A 22,274-nucleotide genomic window follows, 5' to 3' on the forward strand; every position below is an offset into this window, starting at 1 on the left:
GCTTGATTTGAGTGAAATCACCTTTTAAAGTAGAACCAATAAAAATATATTAAGAAAAGACATTTTTTACAAAGCCCTTTGTCCCTGAGTATTATATCATACTTTTTGTCAGTAATGAGTGACAGCTAGATGAATGGTCTGAGCATGACCCATATATGGCATTTGTTGGTAAATGAATGTGTTGGCATGGTCTCTGTGCCAGTGTGAGGCATCTGGTTTGGTTTGAGTGACACCACTGAAACAACCAACAAAGAAATGTTCTGGAAATACACTTTGCGCAGCACTGCATGTCACAGCATACATTACATCCTACTGTATGTCCATAAAGGGTGGCAACAAGCATAATGGTCTGAACGTGACCCATATATGGCATTTACTAACAGATGCATGTGGCAGATTAGTAGGCATTAGAGTAGAGGACCATACTGGTCAGTCCTGTTGAGCCCTACTGGGGGATTTCCTCATCTTACTGACACACAATTTCTCATCATTGCCCCATGAGAACCAAAAGCTCCAAGGATCCTGTGAATTTTGCTGCTAAGGCTGCAACAAACCGAGAGGTGAGAGGTCAGGTGAAGAATCTCAAGGACCCTCAACTCTTTTCACTTGTGCCTCTTTGAGTTGCGAAAGCGCTGCAGTCAACAATAAGTGCTTCAGTTTCCCCACTGTTATCTCAAAGGAAAGGAATTCTGCAGGGACCCAAAGGCCCCAGTCAGTTCCCTGTGGGTAGCGAGATGGGGGTTAGTCTAACAACAATGGACAAGAGTCTCATGACCTCCAGACAATACTCTCTGGCTCCACACTGCTTCTATGACGAGCAAAAATGTTTTCATAGGCACATGGGGGCTAGACATGTTTTCCTCTTAACTGTTTTATTTAGCTGTATACATTTTGGGAGGTTTCCAAATTCATTGCAGACTGATGGGGTCACTCAGCTGCTAAGTTTATGTTGAATGAAATTCCTTTGAAGGCACATTTAGACAAACCTTCTGTCTCACTCAGCTCAGTGTCAAGCTAGAGGAGATATGGTGCTAATATTATCGGTACCTAGTGTTGAATGTATTTACACTGGAGGCAGGATGTGGTTTTAGCCCAGCGCAGTACCAGAACTCATTCCATCATCACTCTAAAAAGCTTTTCCACAAGCTCAACATGTTAGCCTTGGATCAAACTTCATGGAAAAGTATGAAAAAGATTAGCTCCAAGAAACGGGAACGCTATGTACAGAGCATGGCAGTGATTATATTTTTAGGTATATGGTCATCGGTTATGTAAGGATAAACAAAATGGAAATTAAAAATGGATCGTACAGGGCAAGTACAGTGTATTTTTGGGGTGTAAGTAAATATTGATGCACATTGCTAATAGTATCCCAATGTATCATATCACCACCCCTGTAACCCGAACCCAGATTCTTGCCAATTACACAGCTTTGTTGTTTTTTTTTACTATAACGTATTTTGCATTTTAGGTTTGTTAACGCAGAGCTTTTGACACTGTGATACTGACTAACCTGAATCTAAATGGGTCGGTTCTGCACTAGACCCCTGCTGATAATAAGTACTGCCTGTGACATTTAGAAGGCCACTTCTGACCTTTGCTTTGAAGTGCCATCAGCCTTGTCATCATGGATTCTCATCTGGACTGAAGTTAAGCTGGATTTCTCACTTGCCTGCTGGCACCCTGTGAAAGAGAGCTAAACCACTAAACCACAACTCGGAGGGCCTGCATCAAAAAATTGCTTGTCTCGGTCTCCTCACATTGGCCACAAGGGCCTCTCTTTTCTTTAAGATCGGTTTGCAAACCTGTGCACATTTAAGCACCACCTTATGTAGTGAAGCTCTCAACGCCAGTCTGCAGAGGTCTGGTGGAGGTCATAACCTTTGCATGGACTCTGACTGTGGGAATGGATTACCACATCCCTCAGTCCATGGCCATGTCATTGCAGTGACAGATCTCTAACTGAGGTCTAAGGTTGTGTTGTCACACTCAGCTATTGTGATTCCTTAAGAGACAATGTCTAAAGGAGCTGATTGTTCACCTTGAACAGGCCTCTAACTCAGCTGAACGTTTGATGTTATTTCAGCCACAGTATGATTCCACCAATTAGCCAGACATCGCTGTGATTTGAGTTGAATCGAGGTCTCTCCGTGCATCGATCCTCAATACTTTGAACATACCATGGTTATAAACACCTGCTCATAAGTACGTATGTGAAATTCCATTAATACCACATTTATTTTTTTCCACGTCTTCTATTCCAAAATGTTGTCCTACCTCACAATTGACCGGCAGACATGGACACTAAGTTGTTGTACTATCCCCTCACATTAAGCTGGTGGAGTGCAGCAGCACTTCTAGGTGGAATCAAGAGGGAGCAGACAGTATTACTCCTCGCCACACACCAGCTTCCTCGTCTCCCCGTGGCTGTCTGGCTGTGTCTTAACGACGCCTTGTCCACCCTCAGCTCAGGTTTAACTGTTGACCAAACACTGGTTTCCTGCTGTTTCTCCGTGATTTACACACGCAGTCTTACTACCCCTATACGTTGCAAAGAAGAAGCACATTCCACAGACATTGGTGAAGGGTATTTCCACCTTCAGCTAAGCGTGTGGGACACGAAACATTAGGATCATTTCTTAGTTCCACTGGTGCCAAAAGCACAGCAAGAGACAATGGCTGAGACCTTTCCTGTTGACAAGTTGTTAGCTAGGATTGGCCTGTGCAGAGTAATTATTTGTGGCAGGCTGGCATGACCACACGCATTCACAGTTAATCAAGATAATGAGTGGGCCAGCAGTCGTGTAAAAAAAAAAGGGAAAAAAGTGAGTGATAGTTGAGGATCTAACGCTGGTTAACATTCTTCTGACATGAGACATTAATGTGCATATACATCAGCTTTAACCAACAAGATATAATAAGAGATGCATGCTACCTACATACAGTAAACTGAGAGATGTGTTGTGAAACATGCCAGCAAAAGCTTTTCATCATGGATGAGGCCAATTTGAGCAACATGTGACAAGTCGAGGATGATTTTCTTGTTAGATCTTGAAACACCCACAGCTCTGGTGGTGAAGCAGGTTGTGTATGGACCAGCCACCCATGGCTCAGATTGATGAAAGGGTCTCTCTGAGATTACTCGCCCACAACCAGACCCTCCTCAAGCCCCTCTGTGTGTACATATAGGACCACAGCAAAGTACACGCAGTTTCCACCCCCAGTGGATCCTAGAAAACTGACCAGGTTGGCGGATAATCATTAGGGTCATGCTTGAGATGCTTTTGGAGAGCTAGCAGAGCAGAGCAGCTCGGCTGTTAAACCCTGACTAGTACCCTGTAAACCGGTGTCTTTCAAAACAAACACCAATCCTATGGCCAGCCCCAAAGATTATTGCATGAAATGACATCACGGGCCTTGTCCGTACCAGAGATTTATTTTCAGTGTTGGGATGAGGTCGGATGGAATAAAAGCCTCCTCTATAGAGCTAGCTGAGCTTTTCAGATCTATTGGAAGGGACAAACTAGTATCTCTGATGTGGTTGTGAGCCCTCAGTGTGCATGTTCAACTGTCATTATACCTGTGATGGTTTGTTTTTGTCTCTGTGCAGATGACTGTGCCTGCACATGGGTATTATACACACTGTAGATGTCTGCGTCTGGCTAAACATTTCAGACAGGATTAGTTTATTTTGCTGTGGTCATGGTAACAGGAAGCCCCCCCACACACACACACACACACACACACTTTTTTATTGCGGACATTGGGGTCAGTGTGAAGACCAGCGTGGCTATGCAAACAAAAAACGTTATTGAATTGTGAATCAAATACCCTGAAACTATTATTGTAATGAACTGTAAAAGTGTAATGTTTTTACATTAGCAATAATTATTATAATGCTGTTAATGTAGATTTATGCAGTGACTTGTAATGAGCAATTAAATGTCTTTTGTTTTCACGACTCATTACACCAATAGTAAATTGCAATTATAATTGTATCTGTAGATAAATAAACACTGATGCAGTAGTTATTGTTGAATATGGTAAATTCCAATTATTATATCAAAACGCTGGTATAATTACTTTTGAGATTAAGAGGCGAGTAGAGATTTGATGTTATCGTTATTTTGTTTTTTTGTGGCCATTTAACTATACGTTCACTGTAACTATGGCATCTGTCATTGCTTACTTTTAACCCTCGTTTCCTCCCCTCCCTCTCTCATTTGCAGGGGCTGCTCCGAGCTCTACCGCATACCGATGGTGGAGTACAAGGTCGACAGTGAGGGCACACCCTGCGAGTACAAGACACCTTTCAGGAGAAACACCACCTGGCATCGGATGCCCACAACTGCCGGTCCTCCTCTGTCCCGAGGCTCGCCCACACAGGGTCCTGATCGACTACAGTGCCAGCAGATCCTTCAGCAGCACCAGGCAGCAATCCCACGAAGCACCTCCTTTGATAGGAAGTTGCCAGATGGGTCAAGGTACGCTACATTTTGTTTCTCTCATTTGTCCCTGATCAGAGTTGTTCTTTCGACTTCCAAGAGTAAGAACTCCCACTTCTTTCAAAACAGATTGAAAACTAAGCCTGTAGTCTAGAGAGAAGTAGAACTGTGATACTACATGAAGAGTGAGCAGATGACCACAAGGTTGCTTCGGAAAAGAGATTGCCATACATAAAAATATTCTGAATGTCCACCATGAAAGATAATATGCCCACTGTTTCTTGTTGATAAACACAAAAAATGTCAATATCTGAACTGAAAACTCTATAATCTGACTATAAACAAACATGGCACTTCATAGTCATAGAGTCATAGATTATTATATTTCTGATTTTCAATATGTGACTGCTACTACATATTAATCAGTTGGAAGCTTTTACCACATTAAAGGTTAAAATAGTAAAAGCGTTAGAGACACTGACGAGAAATGTCCTGCTTTTTTTCTTCCTTTCAAAGAAGAAAGAAAATGTATTCAGGTATCATCACAGCAAATGTATATATAGCGGTTGGGATGAATGTGTAAATGCAAAAATGTATCAAAACAAATGAACACATTTATGCTCTTAAGGCATTTTTGACTTCAAGCTTTTTTCTACTCGAGCATCTGCCGAATGCTTTGAAAGGGAAACGCTTGTGCGCAAACATGACATTCAAAAGATCCAATGCTTTTAAGATGAACTCTTCATCTTCACACACTGAAGTAGTCCCTGACTGTAATGCTTTGAGGCCCCCCCAATATTTGCATACATACTGTATAAATAGAGCATTTTAATTCCATGAATACACAGCTTCTCTTTCATCTCCTTTTGGAAGATAAGACCACACTCAGGCTTTGCGCTGTCCTCGACTTTTGGACATCTCCATCGAGCCATGTAAAGCAGTGATTTGTTCGTTCTAATAAAACCCCTACAGTCGTGATAACCTTTCCAGTGCGTCACACCAACCCCCCCTGGTGTTGCCTGCACTGACTATACTGGGATAATGGCTGCCTTCTCTGCCTAATAAGAATTCCTAGTGGTGGGAGCGCTCCATTCTCCTTCACTCCTGTTTTTCTATCTCTGTTTTCCTCCTCCTCTGTGCTCCCTCCCTCTTCCTGCACCCTGCTGAGGAGGAGGTGATGGGACACTGACACGGCTCAGCTCATCTCATCCAATTACTGCAGAAACAAAGAGAGTGCTCTTCCTGGACCACGATATGTAGCACCCCAGAGGGAGCGAGAGTGGAGGAGGGAGCTGGAGGAGTAATATAGTGAAGAGGCCAGGGGAGAGGAGAGATTATTTTACAGTCAAATATTCTTCAAAAATAAATCAATGTGAAGCTTAATTGAGTTTCAAAAAAAAGAAAAAAAAGAAGAAGCACTTAGTTTATACACAGAGCTTATTTTTCCTGCATGTGTGGACAGTAGAGAGAGTAAGTCATCTGTAGTTGTCAAAACAGTGCATACTTCTCCTGTTATGTGTAGAGACTAAGCTTTACCAATGAGATAAAAAAAAATAACCTGTACATTATTTTGCAACCCCCTAATGACTGATGATAGACCGACTAAAAGTAATGGGTATGTGGTTAAAATAAATAGTTAAATTAATAGACAACATGTTCGCGCAAGTGCACTTTGCATTACCGTAATTACGTTAAACCGTCGGCATGTTTCCAACAGTTTCGGAAAGCTGAGAAGTTGCACGTCAAAGAACAACATCTATTTATTACGGTTATTTCACTCGCGCTGTTGCAGGAAGCCGGCGAATCAGCGTCCTTTTATCGCCAGAAAGGGAAGAAGTGGGGGAAAATGGCTGTGCATAGTTTACATTTTATGGCCTGTTTTTGGACATTGAGACAAAAACTGCGAAAAATATATTTTAAATATGTGTTATACTGTTCAAATAACTGCCAGATTTAGAAAGTTATTCTGGAAAAAAAGGGCAAAAGCATTTACTCAAGGGACATTTTCTGGCCCTTTTATGGTTAAAATAAGCAAAGTCCAGACGGACATTTTGAGGCTTAGGGATTAATCAATGAAAAACCTGGTTGTTAAAGTACAAGGTTTAAAAAGACATGTTGGTAGGTCCAGCTTTTGCCAATAGATATTGAGCTTGTTTTTATCAATTGTGTTCAAACTTTGCTGAGATTTCTATGTATATTGTACTTATGCGTTTGGCAATCCCTGAGCTATACGACGCATCACATCATTATAGCAAAATCCAGATTGCTTACAGTGAAATATGATGCCTTATATGCAGCCAACGGAGACTGATAATCTCTGCAGACTCATGTATTATTTCAATGCACAAAGATGTCAACATTATGTCTAAGGAAGGAGGAAGAGAAGGAGAATCAAAAGCAGCAGCAGCTGCTGTTTCACATTAAAGTGCTTGGACCGACAGAGAAGACGCAACACTTCAGCCAAGAAGGAAATGTAGCATTCTGGCCAAAGTGTTTGACGATGTGTGGTGCGATTGAGTTACTGACAGTTTCCCGCTGAGGTTAAAACAAAGAAAACCTGATGACAAAGCAGAAACGGCTAATGCAAGAGGGAAGACACAGGGCATAACATGAAATGAAATGATTTTGCAAGAATCGAGGAAAGTGCTCCATTGCTTTTGGTAGATGATCTGCACATTTCCAATCTTGATGAATGTGCTTGATTTTTATACTCCTTCTCTTCCTTCTTCCTTAGACATACTGCAAAGTTAACACATGAGGCCACAGAGATTAGCTGCCACAGTTGGCTGTGTGTGAAATCAAGTTATTAAAAAAGCACTCCTCCTTAAACAAATGGAAGCAAAGAGAATGAGAAGCAGATATGAAGAGTATATGATATGTAGCTGGAGACCAGAGTGATAATGTGAAAGCCAACTTGAATTATGTTATTACAATCCTATTTCCATCTGGTCATCTAACCTACTTCTTGGTGTTAAAAGGAAGGCCTCCAGGCAACAGACAGAACTAGATACCAGTGTTTGTTTTTGGGCCATTGTCTGCAAGCAAATCCACTTGTCATTAGATATTAAACCAGGCTTAAACCGAGCTTATTGGAGGACAGTGAAATACACGTTGGATAGGTTGAGCGGAGATAAATGACTAAACCTCTTTTTGTGTTTGGTAAGTCAGGTTTGATATCAAACATCCTCTTACATTCACGAGCCACCTCTGCCTTTAATTTGGGCTTTACCATCTGGATTACTCACTGTGGCTTTTTACGACCATAACTAATCTCTCCTTCTGTTTGTCTTAAGCGATGACACCGTCACTGTCTTTGACAGTTCCTGCACTCTGTTAGAGATTTTCCACTGTGCTCGCCCGTGTGACACCCAGTAATATAGTCATTAAGGTCACACGGCGAGGGAAAGTTTGTTTCAGCATGTATAAAAATCTAAAATTGGACTTTTGCTTCGTAACATCTGTAAAGTAGATGCAGAAATACAAATGTGAAAGTGGGAAAATTATTATAATAGAAATAAGTTGATCAACCACAATTTGAATGACAATTTTGGCACTTCAGAAGTGCTTTTCTAGTGTTCCACCCTCCGCACGCGTACGATAAACACTTTCATACATCACATCAGACCAACACACACTCTCATCCTGACAGGACAATTTGGGTTTCACTGTCTTGTCCAAACTGCAGAATAATTACGGCTTTGCTTGGCTCATTCTGTGCTAAGATGCTGGAGGGAACAAAAACTGCTAAAAACTGAGGTAGACGTCCAATTTTTAATCACAGGCATTGGCTTTTTATTATTTATTTATCAGTCAGTTTTACAAAGTGTGCATCTTTGTTCTCAGGAAATTGGTAAATGTGGCTAAATCAAAAAAAAATAAAACTTTATTTTTCATCCATCCAAGTTTTTTTTTTGTTGATAACCTATTTCATGTGTTTAATATAATTTTTTTTTTCGTCTGTACGTAGTTGCCAGGTATAAAATATAGACTGGATAGAAAGACCATTGGTGTTGTTCAATAACCGATTAGTGAAGTAAGCAATGTTTGTATTGTTTGTTATCATTTAAATATCAGTATATATTTATATATCAGGCAGAGAATAAAAAGCGAAAATTGGCCAATTATATGGGCCAAAAAAATCAACATGAGTTATCAGCCACTGATTTTTCAATTATCAGCCATAGAAAATCCCATATTGGTTGACCTCTAGTTCAAAATGATCAAATGTTCCTGGTCCAGGATCTTGTGGCAGCAGCACCTGTGTGCACCTGAGCATCTCCACACACTTAGAGTGTGCACATCAAAAGGTGGAAAGTAAAAAGTCTGTAAAGGTCTAAGTGTGGAGAGATTTTCTCTATTATTTTGAAACGTCTTCGCAAAGACATGACACCATGTGGACAGTCGGGTATCTAACCACTTAACCTCCTGCATCTTTTTATTCATTCTGCAGGTTTAGATGCGAAAATGAAGGAACACAGATTGTTATTCTGGACTGTTGCATTTTTATACTCTGTGTATGGCCTTGTGTTTCTTCCTTGTATAACTTAAAGCCTTCTATGTCTGCAGGACAATGCAGGATATCGAGAACCCCCAGATCACCTCATGTAACAAGGGAGACCATCACTACCGCAGCTCCCCCAGTAACCAGTCCTCCTCCAGTGATCCAGGTCCGTGCGGCAGCAGCAGCACCTGGTCCCAGCAGCCTGGATACGATGGGTAAGTAGGAAAGAAGAGAGGGATTTTAAGAGAGAGAAAGTGATAAGTTTCATGCATTTGTACATTTGAGATTTTTTTCCTACTTTTTAAAATTTTTATAGAGAAAAGTGAGGTTAAATTAACGTTTTGTAAATGAGTTTGTACAGTTTTACAGTGTTTTTGTAAACAGAAGTGATGTAAAATTGCATGCTAGTGCGTATGCTACTCTGTAAAGTAAAATCATCAGACCTCACTGACGGAGTGCAGGGGCGGGCAAGGACAAGAGCCGTTAATCCAGTCAACCTATCAGTAGAATTCACTTTGTTTTTTACCTTTTGAAGTGTTTAGCTCTCGATTCTGCACAGATCAAATCACATCTCACTGAAATACTCTGAAATATTGTTTTTACTGCTCTCGGTCATATAGTGGTTTGCCGGCCCCCGCGCCACACAAGGTGTAACATCTGTCAGACTGAGTCTTGAACATGAGCAGAATCCATCAGAGACCGGTGTCTGTCTGTAAGCGGTTACACACCATGACAAGAGCCTTAGCTCCACACTGTTGCTTTTCTGTCAGGAGCTTCAGAAGTGCTCTGAACTCTCAGGGATCACCGTGGCCTGTCAGAGCTGCCATGATGCAGAACAACACACATGCTGACTGGCTCATTGATTTCCACTAAGAGTCTGTGTTAAAGAGCAGGAGACGCTGCGGTCTCTGTTCATCTCCTGTAACCTTTATTAGCTCTTTATGGTTTAATTAAGACCTGTGTTGAAAAATGTGCTGCTCTTTCCCTTTTGTCAACACCCAGAGAGGTCCTGGCATAGCTAGGCCAATGAAAGGAAGTCTCTTGTCAGCATTGTCTGGCAGCTCTTTTTTATTATATTACAAGCTCACGTCAAGTGATTTCATCCTCAAAGGATCTTGAGCTAATTGCTGTCTATGTTAAATCCTTTCTCCATGTAGAGAAGACCTGATGATTCTATAGGCAAAAAGTCATTTATAACCCCTTTTCTTGTTGCAGATGTCCCTCCCCTATTCTTCATGAGCATGCAGGGGACATGCAGAGCGGCGATGGGGAGATCCACAGGGAAAGAGAGCCCACACTTGAGAGGACCAGATCTGCAGGTGAATCTCTTTGCAGTAACCCAGGGCTTTTATCACACGCTCCTGTAATGATTGTCTGTCTGTTCACACCTGCTACTTCTTTACTCTAACCTTGTTGTTCTTGGTGCACAGAGGCCAAATGGCACATTCCCTCCACCAAGATCCTCAACCCTCTGAAGCAAAGAGAAGGAGGAAAAGACTCACCCAACAAGCTGTCCAGGGTAAATAAGTGACCTACTTTCACCTCAGTTTGACAGAAGCTACCCACATGGAATGGAAGTGTTTCCAAATTTGTTGTCAGCTTTGCTTTAAGGGGCGCGGGATTTTAAATTTTAATGCAAGCCTCTACTGCATATGTGCCGTATTTAGACTAGAGTGTTTTGCATGGCACTGTCAGACCTGCATCACCCCACGCTGTTGTTTAAATCAGGCTGATTGTCCTTGTTTACGATATTTACAGCAATCACCATTTCAATTTTGATGTTCAACACCATGCAGCCACCCCGACCGCTATTTGCACTTGTCATTGTCCCTTCATCAGCCTACTAACAGGCGTCTCATCTCCTCACCATTTGTGTTTGCCTCACATTTTTCTAGGACACATTTTTCCTAGAAGGTTGAATATATAAGCGTTTCATTCACTCATCCTCCCCTTTTCCCTATTCCCTGCTATCTCATTTATTTTTTCGGGGCCCATGTGCCCACTCCTTTTACTTTCTCCTTGATGCTGGAGGCTGGCACATACAGCGAACATCTTCTCACTGCACGCTCTGCATGTATTGCTTTCACCTAAGGCCAGTGGATACCATTTTAAACCAGTCTCCTTATATACAGAGCTTGTTTTGTCAAACCAGAGTAGCTGTGTTTTTTGATGTGACATGATTGAAGTTGCCTCTGTAAATTAGTGGTGTTCAAACATAGAATAATGAAGAAAAAACATGAGCGCTCATAGTCCTGAGGCCAGAGTTTCTATAATAAAACATTGTTTGTTTAGGTTTTTTTTGGGGTTTTTTTGAAGGGGATTTTGCGGCTCAAACAAATTGACTTGCAATGCTGCTGTCCTACACTGTGGATCAACTTAAGCCTTGTTTATACTCACATTAAACATCATGGCGTTGACCTCTACAGCAAGCACAGAGGGCTGCTGTCTGGATAAACAGGAAGTCATTTAGATAATGTCTGCTAATATATATAATGGCCTTTTTTCCCCCAAACATTGTAAGTCTCTCTTTTACACATTTTAGCAAGTAAAAGTGATGTGTGATGGATGTGGGAAGTCTCGCACAGTGTTTGATACGGTTTACGTGAAACTTCCCTGTGTGGCTTTGATAGTGACAACATACAAACTCCTCCCCGAGTCTCCACAAACATCTGGTCAGTGCAGCTGCTTATAAAGACAAACACATTGGATGCGACCAAGGGAACATTTGCCAAATTGGCCAGTCTGATGCCTCCATTGTTTGAGCATAGTTCAGACATAAATTCAGACATGTGCAATGTAGCACCGCAACAACGTTTGGAGCCCTCACACACCCAGCTACCAGTGTAGACGATGTCATTTTTGTCAGAAGTTCTGTGGCGACTATAAACTAGTGATAACTCTGGCTTGATAAAGAAAGTAATTGATAAAAATATCATACACCAGAAGCTTTTATGGATTCCCCGTATATTCTGTTTGCAGTTCTCCTAGTTGCTGTCTGCTTGCCTGACAGTATCAATGGCTGTTGCTTCAGTCACACTCACATAAACTTGTGGTGATTAAACCCTCCTTTCTTTTGTATTGAACATTTTAACAGCCGTAAAAAAAAAAATATATATCTGCAGCTGTTGCTTGGCCTCTGATTTACTGCATTATCTAGCTCACTGTCTCTGTCTCTGTCTCTGTCTCTGTACCAGACGGGTGATAAAAACTCAAGCCACTCAAGTAGCAACACCCTATCAAGCAACGCCTCCAGTAACAGCGATGACAAGCACTTTGGCTCTGGAGACTTGATGGACCCGGAGATGCTGGGCCTCACTTACATCAAAGGGGCGTCTACCGACAGCGGCATCGACACTAATCCCTGCATGGCCCCTGGGGCTCGGGTGCTGCTGCAGAGCAGGATGGGAGAGCAGGGACACCCATGGGTGTCGGAGCAACATGAAGACCGGACATCAGAAGAGGACCATGGGAAACTGTATTTACCGCAGGGCTATGCTTCTGCCATTATGTCTAGTCATGGGACGGAGGGCAGCATTGGAGACCTCAGTGAGATCTCTTCCCATTCAAGGTATCGTGCAGAAACAGCTGTGTTTTATTTCTTTTAAATGACCAGTTAAATTTGTAATTTCCTTGTTTTCTTTTTCCGACTGTTGGGTTAAAATAAAGACAATGTGGACTTAGTGTGTAAACACTGTAGTAGCGTACATACATGACCAGTGGGCTATGAAATTATATTTGAATGCCTCTGCAGTCACCACATTCAATGAAATCAAACACACATGGGGGAGTTTGAATAGTCAGAGAGCATTCTCTCCATGCCTGGAAGCATTGAATCTGTGACGATCTGGCATCTCACAAGGACACGTAATGTCCTTTAATATTCACCCAATCCAATATTCACAGTATTTATCTCCCTATATTTAGTGGCTTATGGCACTGGCAACTTGGATGTTTTTTCTTCTGTGGTTAATTGCTTTACTCTGCTGTGACTCAATCCTTGTGTGTTGGCGTCATTGATTTGCCCGCTGAGTAAAAATCACGCCTTTTTCTAGGGCACATGGCTCGGGCACAATCCACTGTGTTCAGACGAGCATATGTGCATTCACACAAACACCAGCACCGCCACCCTTTTCAATCCATTGACTGTCCTGTTGAACACGCGCATGCACAAAAGGATGGTTTCTTGCTGTTGACCTTTTCACCCCTTCCAAGCTCCCCCACTCCAGACCCACAGCCTGACTCCCCCAGCTGTGCTGAAGCTGGTGGGTGGCGTTGCTATCAGGTGGGAGCAACGTCGGGGGGGGGGGGGGTTTCATCGTGCCATAGTCCAAGTTCTCCTCACCAGACTGGGCCCCATCTGGGATAGAGGGGGGCTGTCAGAGATGGTTGGCCCTGAAGCCACTCACAATCTGTCTTTATGAAATAGAATGAGTATCTTTTTATTTATGCCACACAGGATTATGTTACCACAATCTGTTCAGATCATTGAGCTGTGTGGGAGGTGTCAGAACTGTCCAGTCGAGGATATCAGTCGGAAATTAGGAAAGAGCACATGCCATCACCTCGACTATTCCAATGCCACCCACCTTTTTATTTAATGGTCTTTGACACCTGAGTGTCAGTCGAACAAATGGAGAAACAGTAGGAGCACAATTTGTGGGGTGTGGCCCGGGTGGAGATTAGCTTCCCATCAGATACAGTGTGTGGTATGGTGTACACAAATGCATCCCAAGAGAAAGAAGTATCTTTATCAACTGAAATATCACATACATTTCATATAGTGGATTGAAACCACTCGGTGGAAAAATATAATGTTTTCGTGATTTTAATGCAGTGACCCTTTAATCTATCCTGTCAGTTGATATTTGACTAAATCGTGAAAGGACAAAGTGCAGCAGGAGCAGACACACTCATATAGACTGGATGTGAGTCATATTCCAATGTAGGCTAGAGGCAGATTAGCTGGAATACGCTTATATGTGGACGGAAAAATGAATTATGTCACCATGAGTCAACAGCAGCGCTAAGCTCCGCAGAATTATTTTTGAGTTTAAAATCATCCCCATTTCTCAACCTGGAAACTAGCCGCTCCTGCTAGTGGGTTTTCCTCCTTTTTCATTCTCAATACTTTGTTTTGCTTCTTATATTTTCATATTTTTTGTCTGTTTTTTGAATTTATTCATTCATTCATTTTTGAGTTACATTATGCTTTTGTTGTTTTCTCGCTGATTAGTGGCTCACACCATTCTGGCAGTCCACTCGCCCGTGGGGCCAGATACTGTGTGTCAGCTGACTCCTCCAAGGTGTACACCATTCCTCAGACCAGCAATTCAGGGCCAGAGCCAGAGCAGGGGCCTATTTCAGAGGCCTGTGGACAGACACTGCCAGAGCCTGAACTGCCAGTGGGTTTGAAGAGGACTGATGATGATGATGATGATGATGAAGCCCAAGTCACTGAGGGACCTCCCAACATTTCAGAGTGTGGGTGAGTGTGTGTGTGTGTGGGGGGTGTGGATGTGTGTATGCACAGAGCTGGACTTAGTGCAGTTTGGTTTCTGTTTTCGCGGATGGTTTACTTTCAAGCGCAGTATGAACTTTCTGCTGCTCGGGGACTCTCAATCAAAACGGTAACAAAAGAGCTATTTTTAATGGGAAGCATGGGATCATGGGAATTGTTCTCTCGTCTGGTTCCCCTGTGTATTTGCGCGTTACTGGGGCTTCGGCAGCAGAACGCGCACCAAACAGAAGGGAGAAGTCTTGATTCATATTTAGTACTGAATATTTCCTTCTTCACGCTGATGTTTCACAGCGGCTTTGAACCTGACGTTATGGCAGAGAGCGGTAAAGCAAATGACTTAAAAAAAAAAAACAGTTTCTCTCAGTGCCTCACAACAAGAAGGTTGCTAGTTGTGGAGTTTGCGTGTTTTCCTTGTGTGTGCGTGGGGGTTTCTCTGGGTTTCGTCCCACATGTCCAAATACATGCAGAGGTTAATTGGACACTCTTTTGTGGAGGATAAAGCGGTAGAAGATGAATGGATGAATGAATGAATGAATGTAAGTTTCTCTCTGTGTCGAGCTGTTTCCTTACAGACTCACTATTGCACTTGTGCAAAACCCATTCCAGTACAAGTGTCCCTCCATCAGCCCACCCAGAGTGCATTAACTGGCCGTGATTGAAACTGACAACCACAAAATAAATAAGCTCAATGAAGCTGCTGACATAATACACTTGGCACATGTCACTTGTGGTTATTGATTGCTCCCGTGAAGCCCTGTCCCTGTGGATTTTGGTGCTGAGCCGCTACCAGATCAGCATCTAATCTACAGTGCAAAGACACCAGCCACACTGTGCCTTGCAGAAATATAGCAGTACAACAGCACGGCGAGGTTCAGAACGTAGACTCCCATCAGACTTGATATGAGCACAGATGACCGACTGCATCTGTTTCATGATTAAATGGTTTATTGTACCCAGCTTTGACTTGTGTGTGTGTGTGTGTGTGTGAGTGCAGGTTGTATGTGTGAGCGTGCTTGGGGCATATTTGTGAGGAAAGAATGTGCAGTTTGCCCCGGTAAAAACCCCTGGCTCTTCCTCCCAAGTAATTTCATTCAGGCTATGAAATTTGCCACTTAAGGCTTGTGTGATTGATCACATGCACTGAAGTCATTTTCTGCCAACTTATGAAAAAACTCCATAATCAAGTTATCTTTCCCCATTGTTTGTTTATATATTCCTACACTTTTATTTCATCTTACATAACAGTGCCTCGTGATGAATGTTCTAATGATACTCACAGATATTGTTCTAACATAATGAAGTTCACCCCCCTCCCTCCCTCCCTCCCTCCCCCCGGACACTGCATGTAACGTTGGATTTGTAGAAATGCCTCTAACTCTCAGCTCTTTCTTTCTCGCTTCTGCTTCTTGTTCCAGAGGAGCGGAGAGCTTGTTAGCCTTCCTTCTCAAAATGCTTCACGAGCGTTCAAGGTACAAAGTCACTTAAAGTGAACCCAGTGGCCCTGATCTGACCCAGTCCACCCTCCACACCCCTCCCTTGTCCCAAGACCACCACCACCCTATTCCTCTGTAATGTGCTGGCCCTGCCATGTGGCACATGCTGAGAGTGGAAGGCGGCCAGCTGTGGTTCAGTGGCTGTGACATTTCTGCTTTATCTCCCACAGGATCTGTCTGTCTGTCTGTCAGACCCTGATTCAGCCTCTCTCTTGATAAAGATATGAGCACATTTCTGAAATTACAGCAAAATTAAAAGCGAAAATGAGTGTGCTTCAACTTCATCCAAGCACTGTATACCCAAGGGGGATATTATCAAATTATTAATCAAGCAATGTTATGTCATTGCATTTTATGCAGTTACCCAGTTACAAATGATTTAATCTGTGTTTTGTGAGCATTTTCTCTAATCAGGGACGTTGTAATTACACTTACCTCACCTCTAATGCGGTTTGTTCTTTATTTTCTGCCACCATTGGCAAGGGAAGAAGCAAAAATAGGTACATCATAACTTTCCATATTATTTGAAACAGCTATTTTTGAAACAGAAATTATATTTAATTTCATAAGTCATGACCTTTTCATTGTTCCACTCTCCCCTTAATCCCAGAGTGATTCTAAACAAATTGTACAATAACAGAGGGACTTTTAACACCCAAGCAGTGAATAAACAGAACAGTTAGCCTGGAGAACAGAGTAATTGTTTTTGAGCCAGAAATCTCATAGATCCGTCAGAATGCTTCTGGCAATACCCATCTATGTATTTAGGGCTTGGTTACCATGGTGCCAACGGCTTAAACTGGGGACACTCTGAGCAATAGTGTCTCTAGGTAACCATCAAAGCCAGGCTGTCCCATCATCTCACCGTCTAGTGTGTCCCCCCCGTGGCCATCTAGCACCCTGCCAACATCACTCAGTGTGTCGTGCTCACAGACGGCTCACTAAAAGCAGAGGTCTCACAGCCACATGACTTCAGCAGCCAGGTCGGTCGCGTCCTCCCTTCACTGTTGTGGCTTTGTGGAATGTTTAATCTGTCATGAACACCTCTTTTTCTCCACCTTTTCTCCCTCTTGCAATGTTTGGCTATGTCCTTCACAGTCTTTTTAATCCTAGTTTTAACACCGAGAGATGTAACATTGTGATGTTGGAAATGCCTTTTCTCCCTAGCTCCCTGTCCATCCCTGTTACCCCACGATCACATGACTAGCAATGTACAGGGAGGCACCTGTTGTTGGCATGCTGGGACAGAGTTCACCTAAACCCCTTTGTCTGATAATGACATTATCTTCTAAATAGCAAGGGGCCACCTTTCAATCCAAGCTGCGATGGCTTCAGGCCTCCCTTGCAGATTGCATCTTGTGATTATTCTGACGTGCTCTGCTCTTCTGTGCTTTCTGTATTTTCCACAGACAGCTGTATGCACAGGAGGCGGCCTGCCGGCTCCAGGCAGCTGAGCAGGATGGAGAGTCACTGCAGAGACTCTCAAAAGAAGAATACCTTAAAATGATGCTGCCTGACAGCCCTCCGGGAGAGGACAGGTCTCGGAAGGTGAGGTCATTGTGACTGGATGACAAACTACTCTGTAACGCCGCTGTGTGTGACTTTTGGTGATTTTTGTTGTTAATAATGTTGTTATTCTGCCTCAGTTTGGTCTTTTGTGAACGTGACGATTATTTGTATGCATTTATCTGAAAACGGGTTCTGTCAGATCTGACTGAGGGAGTAAATGTGAGTCCAAAGGGCAACAGGAGATTTAAACACCCCTTTACTGAGAAACACAGTGAGAATGGTGCGGAGCTGTAGGGCTTAATCAGCACTGTGTCAGTCATTTCAAAAGTTACGCACTACAGTTTTTGTTGATTCACCATCCATTTGGAGGTTGAAAGATAATCACGGGGGTTAGCCAGATCGATACATAATATATTAATACAAAAAGAAGACTGAGAATTGTCTTTCCTGCTTCTTGACAGTACAGGTCGAGAGGAAACACAAATAAACTAAGCTGACCACATCTAAATCATAAAGTCAGCTGTGAAGTCAGTCAGTCACTCTGCTCATCTGAACAGCGCGACATGCGCTGGCAGTGCATCAGTTGCCGCCAGCGAACTAACACGTCCACTGAGTAGATAACAGTGACCGATGGAGGGAAAAATAACAAACTGTCTTTGTAAACAAAGCATTATTATATGATCGTGCACATTTTTTGAACAAGCGTAGGAAAAACCTACTGATTCTGCGCAGCAATGATTGAAAGCACGCTGTCACGTCACTGTAAGGACCTCACAGCTATCTCCTCTTGCTGACTAACAGCCGTTTTATATTCAAGGCCAGAACCAGAGCAGGTAACCTCTTGCTAGGAAGCAAGTAAAAGCAGACAAACATCTGCTGCTTCTTATCTGCGGCCCTGCTGCTGCTGCTGCTGCTGCTGCTGCTGAGCACCAGGACCAATAGTTCTTGTCTCTCCCAACACATGACTCTTTCATTCCCAACTGACTTGTACTGAGTGTTCGGTTAATTTAATTTATAATGGACCGGAGTTTGATCAGTCAGGATGTCATGGATTAAAGGCAGGAAGTCGCGGAGAGTGCATCGATGTTTGATGATCTCGGGTCCTGCAGACTCTATTAATTGCATCTTGAGTTCCCGTCCCACATCCCCCATCCCCCATCCATTATCTGCAAGGAAGAGACCCGGGAGACCTACAAATGGACTATTTTTGGATGATGCTCAATTCTAATACAAATGCGCTGCATCCCCTGAGAAGACTAGCATGTGCTCTGGCACATCCGGGCCTGTGTCCGTGACATGAAGCAGCACACTGCACTGATTAGTTTGTCTTGCTGTCATGCACTGTTGTTCGCAGTATATAAAATGTCATGCTTATAAGAGAACAGGCAATGTCGGCCCAAGTCTGAGTGAGTGTATCAGGCCTGATTTGTGATTTCCCTTCATTCAGCTCTATTGTGTTTCCCACAGAGAAGGAACGCGCAGTAACCAGTACAAAGGTGCTGGTTGCTGCCTGTCGGATTCAAAGGGCAGTATGGTCTTTGTTGTAATCGCACTCTCCCGTCTGTTTCGGTGCAATAATGCGGCGTGTGTGGAAAAGCAATCTGGGAGAGAGATCCATGTGGGAGGGCACAATGCCAGACACAACCATATACACATCTGATATCAATGAACACACATACTGTTCTTTTCTGGGAGCAGCTTCACTGGGGCTGCATGTTTTCAATCATCAGCTAGGAATCAAATTACAGTAATGACAGTGTTGGAAACGTCATTGATTTATCTCTGATTTAATGCAATCCGACTCACTTTAGTCTCCCGAGTAATTAAAGAGAGTATACAGTAAAGGTTAATGTGTGAGTTAGTTCAGTAGTCACCCATTGTCATTCTTTGTGTGGGTGAGCAGGTGCAGGGAGACTTTCCTTGCCAGCTGCAGTGTCCGCTGGGACGCCCTTCCACAGACAGGCAGACTATTGTGTGGCTGACGTAAAGGAAAGGCCGCTCACAGCTTATTCTCCCACAGCATTCCTCTTTGAACCTCCTGTGGGAAAGAAAGAAAAAAAAGCATTTGAAAAGGTGGTTGTCCAACACATCCTCCCATGTGGCACGTCAAAGCTGGTTGTTTTTGTTCAATGTGTGCAGCAGGGAAGAAGTCTGGGGAAATCAGGAGAAATCTCAGTGGATGTGTCACTGCTGCCTGGATTGATAAGGGTGTTGCTGTTGTACAGAAGAACACCAGATTAAAGGTTATTTCAGGTTGAGCCTGTTGCCAGCCGAGGTGCATTTTAGACACGTTAAAATAATCCCTAATCTTGCAGGTTTAATTAACTCAATATGCTGTGCGTATTGTGCACAGCAGGCTGTGTTAACCTGTGCCAGTATGTGTTCAGAGAGCCTTATTTTGTACTTCAGATAAAAATTCCTCTCCCCTCATGTTTCTGAAAAACACTAAGCTCTATCGCAAATGCTTTCATTTACCATGACTCAATTTACAGAAGCCCTAAATCTGCAATTTTTGCTTTCTATAGAAGTGCAGCAAATCCCGTTTAAATGATGAGTGAGAACCTTATGGGCTCTAATCTTGTAAAGCTGGGTGGGAAGACTAGCAATAAGAGGCGACCATGTTAAGTCAAAGATGTTGTGTATGAACGCTGAATCCCAGTATTTGTCTTTATACTACATGTTTGTTAAATTCTCACCATGCGATTTGTGCGTCTTTGAAATGGAGATGGCTGGGTGTTGGCTTGTGGGGATACCAGACTAACGTTGGTCACAGCTGGGAAGCCAAAGGCAGACATTTACCCATCTTGCCAACTGCCCCGCATATCATTTGTGGTCACTTTTGATGTCACTCCAGCAATATTTATGTGAGCTAAACGGCACAATGACGGATGGGATTGGTGTTTGTGGTTTTGTGTGTTTAAACAAGAGGTCCTCTGTGAAAACTATCGCCACGGTCGTGAAACTCAAGTATCCACACGGCCTCTTCCCGTTGTCAGAAGACATCCCTCACAGTGCTGCCGTTCTCTGGAGCATTCACAATGTGCACATCCAATATTAATAAGAACTTCATAAGCTCAGCTTCACAGATTTGTTCTCATTGGATTTATTTCGGCTTGTAAACATGCAAACTTGTTCTGAGCCTCACAGAACAAACTCATACTAAGGCTGGACAATAATTCAATAACAATATATGTATATTGCAATACAAATTTTCTTTAATAGCAATATGACAGAGGGTCAATGGATATTAATATAATGTTTGTGCATTTTACTTCAAAATGGGATCGTAGAATCATAAGAAATTACCATAATTAGTGACTTTTTTTTGGCTATATCGTCCGCATCTAACGTATATGAATAGAAGGGTGCAGATTTTCCAAGAGGCCACTTACTGTGTCTGCTTTCAGTCCGATGTAGAAACAAGTGTGTGGTTTGCTGTGTTAGTATTTTAAAGACTCCTCTGGCTGTCCTTGCACTGACAACATTTCTTTCCATCTTGTATTGTGGCAGCTACATGGTGTACTCTGGTTTTTACAGTGTCTGACAGTAGGCTCAGTGTCTGTTGGCTGTCTCAGCACAGTGACCTCTGCCACCACCTTCAATAGCCCTGTTCCCTATTCCCCCCCCACTCCACCAGACACTCTCCAGCTGTGTTCAATCCATCTGCATTTTCCTGACAACATAGGCCGTAATTGATTCCTGACGCCGATCCCTTCAACTGGTCGCTCATATAAACCTGCTGTGCGGCTTTAAGGCAGGAAAGGTGCCGTCAGTGGGTTTGGAGGTCATCCGGCTCCTTCGTATTATTGTAACCATCTCTTGACATCTCTTATCCTTTTTCCATCTCTCAGGTGTCAGCAGTAGGCAATTTGTCACCCAGGCGCTCCTTGTACCGGACGCTGTCAGATGAGAGTGTGTGCAGTAGTAACCGCAAGGGTTCGTCCTACACCAGCTCGCACAGCTCCATGCTGGACCAAGCCATGCCTAATGACATCCTGTTCAGCACCACCCCACCTTACCACAGCACACTGCCGCCACGCATGATCCACAACCAGGGCGCATCCAACCTAAGAAGTAAGTACAGACGGTAAAATTGTCACTAGTCTGGCTGGTGCACAAGCGTGTGCAATGTTTGATTCAACCAAAGCTGCTGCAGAGACGAGACGAGAAGAGGAAGATAATTGTGAACCGTCTCGTTAAAATGCCACAGACTTCCTCTGCATGTTGTTCTTGGATTATCACCCCTCTTGTCTGGCACAAGAGCCAGGATATAGATACTCGTTTGAAGAGCCACTTGGGTTGTAAATATCATTAGCACAACTGGTGAACACTCTTCAGTATAGCCAACTAATTCGAATTGGGTGAAGTGTCGTGCAGATTGCAGGGGGCATGTCGCTCCATCTGCATTAAGCAGACACCTGCCACTGCTGGCGAGTATTCCCTATCCACTGTTCTGCCAGCATCAGCTGAATGTGTCTTGGCAATGAGAGGTATGATGTGTCCTGCCTGTGCCCGCTGCAGGTCTTTAAGATCTCTGACATGAACATACCTTTTTCTCCATCAGGAGTGTCACAGTGTCTGTCATACATAACGTTTCATTCATTCATCAGTTGCTGCCTGGCACCCTTCTCCTTCCCTCCTATCTCATTATCATACTTTTTCCTCACCCGTCTCTGGCTACCGTCATGAGATGGGAAATGGCTTTTGGAAAGATGTTTCTCTCTGTAGTCTCTTCTGGCTGTCAACCTGATGGATTCCTGATTGTTTTGAAGGGTAGATGAGCACACAGGCTTACTGGAACAGCCCGG

General features: G+C 43.2%; 1 protein-coding gene across 7 annotated transcripts in view; it reads left to right on the forward strand.

The window, feature by feature from the left end:
• Positions 1-22,274, forward strand: part of LOC131473684 (signal-induced proliferation-associated 1-like protein 2) — an 80,704-nt gene that overhangs the window by 52,228 nt on the left and 6,202 nt on the right. For 5 of the 7 annotated variants that reach the window (XM_058651122.1, XM_058651124.1, XM_058651125.1 and 2 more), the window contains exons 10-17: positions 4,230-4,484; positions 9,012-9,161; positions 10,162-10,265; positions 10,377-10,465; positions 12,141-12,514; positions 14,180-14,431; positions 17,367-17,505; positions 21,318-21,540. In XM_058651122.1, coding sequence (XP_058507105.1) covers positions 4,230-4,484; positions 9,012-9,161; positions 10,162-10,265; positions 10,377-10,465; positions 12,141-12,514; positions 14,180-14,431; positions 17,367-17,505; positions 21,318-21,540 — 1,586 coding nt within the window. Of the gene's footprint in view, positions 1-4,229; positions 4,485-9,011; positions 9,162-10,161; positions 10,266-10,376; positions 10,466-12,140; positions 12,515-14,179; positions 14,432-17,366; positions 17,506-21,317; positions 21,541-22,274 lie in introns of those variants that run through there. The other 2 variants (XM_058651128.1, XM_058651127.1) reach the window with 2 other exon arrangements.

Source organism: Solea solea, chromosome 15 (assembly GCF_958295425.1).
Source record: "Solea solea chromosome 15, fSolSol10.1, whole genome shotgun sequence".
In the NCBI taxonomy this organism is placed as follows: domain Eukaryota; kingdom Metazoa; phylum Chordata; class Actinopteri; order Pleuronectiformes; family Soleidae; genus Solea; species Solea solea.